The 5,799-nt window shown below is 35.5% G+C and overlaps 1 protein-coding gene across 1 annotated transcript in view; it reads left to right on the top strand.

Moving 5' to 3' along the window:
* The window catches only part of LOC137634825 (protein rtoA-like), a 32,766-nt gene extending 28,737 nt beyond the window's left edge, over nucleotides 1-4,029 (top strand). The window contains exon 4 of the mRNA XM_068367382.1: nucleotides 3,058-4,029. Within this exon, the coding sequence (XP_068223483.1) occupies nucleotides 3,058-4,029 (972 nt within the window). The remainder of the gene's footprint in view (nucleotides 1-3,057) is intronic.
* The last annotated feature ends 1,770 nt before the right edge of the window (nucleotides 4,030-5,799 follow it).

The raw sequence follows: 5,799 nt of genomic DNA, 5'->3' as shown, positions 1-5,799 counted from the left end.
GAAAAATCTTATGTAACATGTTACTTGCATGAAGAGTTAACTGAACGACGATGCCAGAGATTAATATCTAGATAGAAATAGGAGATTCAGTTGACAGTAAGTTGTCCAACAAATAAAGATGAGATTCAGCAGCTGAAGACCAGACAGCAGAACAATACTCGAAACAAAGTTGTATGAAATGAGAAATATTCCTCTTTTACTAATTATCTGTTCATATTTATTATAATACGTATCTGTTTATATTTATTATAATACGTATCTGTTTATATTTATTATACTAGGTATCTGTTTATATTTATTATAATACGTATCTGTTTATATTTATTATAATACGTATCTGTTTATATTTATTATACTAGGTATCTGTTTATATTTATTATAATACGTATCTGTTTATATTTATTATACTAGGTATCTGTTTATATTTATTATAATACGTATCTGTTTATATTTATTATAATACGTATCTGTTTATATTTATTATACTAGGTATCTGTTTATATTTATTATAATACGTATCTGTTTATATTTATTATACTAGGTATCTGTTTATATTTATTATAATACGTATCTGTTTATATTTATTATACTAGGTATCTGTTTATATTTATTATAATACGTATCTGTTTATATTTATTATAATACGTATCTGTTTATATTTATTATAATACGTATCTGGTTATACTTATACTAGGTATCTGTTTATTATTATAATACGTATCTGGTTATATTTATACTACGTATCTATATATATTATACTACGTATATGTTTATACTTAGTATACTAGATATCTGTTTATATTTATACTACGTATCTTTTTATATTGATTATACTAGCTATCTGTTTACATTTATTATACTACGTATCTATATTTATTATACTACGTATCTTTATATTCATTATACTACTCATCTGTTTTTATTTACTGTTATTCATCTTTTTGTTTATCTTGTCAATTTCCTTTGCAACCAGATCGTATAGTAACTTGGTTGAATACCTTTGATTTGTGCCTCATTTTTACGAAGTAATTAACGATGTGAGACATACAAGGCGATGGAAATGCATTGTAACCCTTTGTAAGGTTGGAAATCTCTCTCTCTCTCTCTCTCTCTCTCTCTCTCTCTCTCTCTCTCTCTCTCTCAGTGTATTGATTGATTTTATGTAAAACTGGCGTCTCAAGTCTCACCTGTCAAGGTCGTCATTTGCTATCCCATGCTGGTAAAAATACTATCTTTAAATATATAATGTTTCTTATAGAAGAGAGAGAGAGAGAGAGAGAGAGAGAGAGAGAGAGAGAGAGAGAGAGAGAGAGAGAGAGAGCGCTAGCTTTAAGGAGCGGCACTGTGCCAGCCCAGTCTATTGGGGTGCCTATCCCCCAACTTTATTTCTCTTCTCTAACACCCCCCCCCCCTGGCGTTCTCTCATTTTTGGGGAAAAGGTAGCGTGGTACAGTCCAATTCGCCCAGATCTTCTCCTTCGTTATCGGCGCTATTTCTAGTTTCTTTCACTAGTTCATGATTTCGCACGTTTTTACCCCCTCGTGTTTTTTATAATTATTCACGTTGATGTATTTGCTAGCAAAATTTCTTTTTTCATTGCTTTTCAATAACGGGATGTGGGATTGTAAATTACTAAAGTATAATTGGTATATAATGTTTGTCTAGAGACTAATTAAGAGCTTCTAATGATCATGTTTTAATTTTTAACTGTTGGCTTGTTAGTTAAAACTAAGGTTTGTTCATTCGGCTTCTATGAAATATCCATTTCTCTCTCTCTCTCTCTCTCTCTCTCTCTCTCTCTCTCTCTCTCTCTCTCTCTCTCTCTCTCTCTCTCGGAAAATCTCATAGAGCGGGTGTCGTATTCCAGAAATTCTGGCATCTGCTCTGAATACAAATGGAAGTACTCCTCACATCCAGTCAAATGGTTGCAGACATCGTTGCACCTTTTACCTTACGCCTCTCTCTCTCTCTCTCTCTCTCTCTCTCTCTCTCTCTCTCTCTCTCTCTCTCTCTCTCATACACACAGCGCTAACGAAGTAGCAGCACTAACAAAGTAGCAGCTCTAACATTTGTTTCCTCAAAAAAATAGCACTGCTAACACAGTAGCAGCTCTAACATTTTTCTCCAAAAATAGCAGCAGTAACATTTGTTCTCTCAAAAATAGCAACGGTAATGTATGCTATTATTATTATTATTATTATTATTATTATTATTATTATTATTATTACTTGCTAAGCTACAACCCTAGTTGGAAAAGCAGGATGCTAAAAGCCCAGGGATCCCAACAGGGAAAATAGCTCAGTGAGGAAAGAAAAAAAGGAAAAATAAGATATTTTAAGAATAGCAACATCAAAATAAATATTTCCTATATAAACTATAAAGATTATAACAAAACAAGAAAGAGAGAAATTAGATAGAATATCGTGCCCTAATGTACCCTCAAGCAAGAAAACTCTACCACAAGAGAGTGGAAGACCATGGTACAGAGGCTATGACAACCCAAGACTAGAGAACACTGGTTTGTTTTTGGAGTGTCCTTCTCCTAGGAGAGCAGCTTACCACAGCTAAAGAGTCTCTTCTACCCTTACCCAGAGGAAAGTAGCCACTGAACTATTACAGTGCAGTAGTTAACCCCTTGGGTGAAGAAAAATTGTTTAGTAATCTCAGTGTTGTCAGGTGTATGAGGAGAGAGGAGAATCTGTAAAGAATATGCCAGACTATTCGGTGTATGTGTAGGCAAAGGGAAAGTGAACCGTTACCAGAGATAAAGATCCAATGTAGTACTGTCTGGCCAGTCAAAGGACCTCATAACTCTCTAGCGGTAGTATCTCAACGGGTGGTCTTCTTTTAGCGCTAGTCTTTACGATAGCTGATCTAAAATGACTTGCTTCACCCCTTGATTAACTTGAACTTGGCTTCGGGCTTACTCACCGTCTTATTTTTGCCTTAATATTAGAACTTTGCTTTCAAAAACTACATTTATGTAGCTGGGTATGTAATTTCTGGTAGAATGCATTATACTGCGTAGTATATATGCTGGTATGTAATTTCTTGTAGCTAGTGAATTCAGGAGAGACGAGCGAGACAGTGAATTTAGGAGAGACGAGCGAGACATTGAATTCAGGAGAGACGAGCGAGACATTGAATTCAGGAGAGACGAGCGAGACAGTGAATTATGGAGAGACGAGCGAGCTAGTGAATTCAGGAGAGACGAGTGAGCAAATGAATTCAGGAGAGACGAGCGAGATAGTGAATTCAGGAGAGACGAGCGAGATAGAGAATTCAGGAGAGACGAGCGAGACAGGGAATTCAGGAGAGACGAGCGAGACAGGGAATTCAGGAGAGACGAGCGAGCGAGTGAATTTAGGAGAGACGAGCGTGACAGTGAATTCAGGAGAGACGAGCGAGACAGTGAATTCAGGAGAGACGAGCGAGACAGTGAATTTAGGAGAGACGAGCGAGACAGTGAATTCGGGAGAGACGAGCGAGACAGGGATTTCAGGAGAGACGAGCGAGACAGGGAATTCAGGAGAGACGAGCGAGACAGGGAATTCAGGAGAGACGAGCGAGCGAGTGAATTTATTAGAGACGAGCGTGACAGTGAATTCAGGAAAGACGAGCGAGACAGTGAATTCAGGAGAGACGAGCGAGCGAGTGAATTTAGGAGAGACTAGCGTGGCAGTGAATTCAGGAGAGACGAGCGAGACAGTGAATTCAGGAGAGACGAGCGAGACAGTGAATTTAGGAGAGACGAGCGAGACAGTGAATTCGGGAGAGACGAGCGAGACAGGGATTTCAGGAGAGACGAGCGAGACAGGGAATTCAGGAGAGACGAGCGAGACAGGGAATTCAGGAGAGACGAGCGAGCGAGTGAATTTATTAGAGACGAGCGTGACAGTGAATTCAGGAGAGACGAGCGAGACAGTGAATTCAGGAGAGACGAGCGAGCGAGTGAATTTATTAGAAACGAGCGTGACAGTGAATTCAGGAAAGACGAGCGAGACAGTGAATTCAGGAGAGACGAACTAGTGAGTGAATTCGGGAGAGACGATCGAGGGAGTGAATTTGGGAGAGATGAGTGAGCGATTGAATTTGGGAGAGACGAGTAAACAAGTGAATTCACTAGAGACCATAGAGCGAGTGAATTTGGGAGAGACGAGCGAGCGAGTGAATTTAGGAGAGACGAGGGAGCGAGTGAATTCAAGTGATGTGTTTCTAGTCTGTTGTTTTGCTCGATCCCCTTTAGAAAAGCGGTGCGCCGTTGGCCATGACCTGTTCTCGCCGGTGACATTCTGGCTGAACCTATTGCTGCTGCTTTCCCCTGGTACAGCGATGCAGCACTTTCGCTTGCTGTTTGTGATGTAACAGCTGCTGCTAATTGGGTAAACAGCGGTGACGTCTTATGCTGAAGTCTGCGTTTCTTAATTCGTTGTCATTTCTGGAAGATGCGGAATCAGATATTTTTTTCGTTTTTATTGTTTTTAATCCACATGTATTATTATTATTATTATTATTATTATTATTATTTTTATTATTACTTGCTAAGCTACAACCCTAGTTGGGAAAGCAGTATGCTATAAGTTCAAGTGCCCCAACAGGGAAAATAGCATAGTGAGGAAAGGAAACAAGGAAAAATAAAGTATTTTAAGAATAGAAACAACATTGAAATAAATATTTCCTATATAAACTATAAAAACCTAAACAAAACAAGTGGAAGAGAAATCAGATAGAACAGTGTACCCTCAAGCAAGAGAACTCTACCTCAAGACAGTGGAAGACCATGGTACAGAGGCTATGGCACTACCCAAGACTAGAGAACAATGGTTAGATGTTGGAGTGTCCTTCTCCTAGAATAGTATTATGATCTCGTTATGATATTAATTCTAGTTTTTATTTATTCTAAGAAAGAATGACGAGGTCAATATTCTAGAACTTTTATTCCAGCTGTGGCCAGTTTGTGGAATGATCTTCCTAATATGGCGTTGGAATTGGTTGAACTTTTCCGTTGAATAGGTTGGCACAAGTGTCGTTCTATAGTTTATATATGATGATCTATTTTAACATTATTACTGGTTTTGAAATATTTGGTGTTTTTATTCATTACTGATATATAAATTTAGTTTATATGCTACTGCGTTTTTTTTTTACTGCTTTATTTGTTGGAGCTCTAGGGTTTTCTAATATTCTGCTTTTCCAATAAGGGTTTTAGCTTAGCTAAAACTAATAAATATTATTATTATTATTATTATTATTATCATTATTATTATTATTAAGAAGGTCGAAGCGGAAGAAACTGGCTTGCTTCACTGCTCCTTGCTGAGTTAGTCAATGATGCTTCTAAGAAAATTTTGTCTTTACACGTTCGATTCAGAATTGCTATCCTTTCTTGAATATACAATGACTTTGTTTCATTTTTATTGAAAATCAAATTCAACATCGGAAATAATGATGGTTGAAAAGGAACCTTAAAAAAGTTTATATATATTTATATATATATATATATATATATATATATATATATATATATATATATATATATATATATATATGTATATATATATATATATATATATGTGTGTGTGTGTATATATATATAATTATGTATATATATATATATATATATATATATATATATATATATATATTATATGTATATATATATGTATCTATATGTGTATATTTATATATATATACATATATATACCTATATATATATATATGTATATATATATATATATATATATATATATATATATATATATATATATATATATATATATCTTGTCTATATTAAGAAAA

This window comes from Palaemon carinicauda, chromosome 3 (genome assembly GCF_036898095.1).
Source record: "Palaemon carinicauda isolate YSFRI2023 chromosome 3, ASM3689809v2, whole genome shotgun sequence".
NCBI lineage: Eukaryota > Metazoa > Arthropoda > Malacostraca > Decapoda > Palaemonidae > Palaemon > Palaemon carinicauda.
Note: the sequence above shows the minus strand (reverse complement) of the source record. Positions and strands in the feature narration are given on the sequence as shown.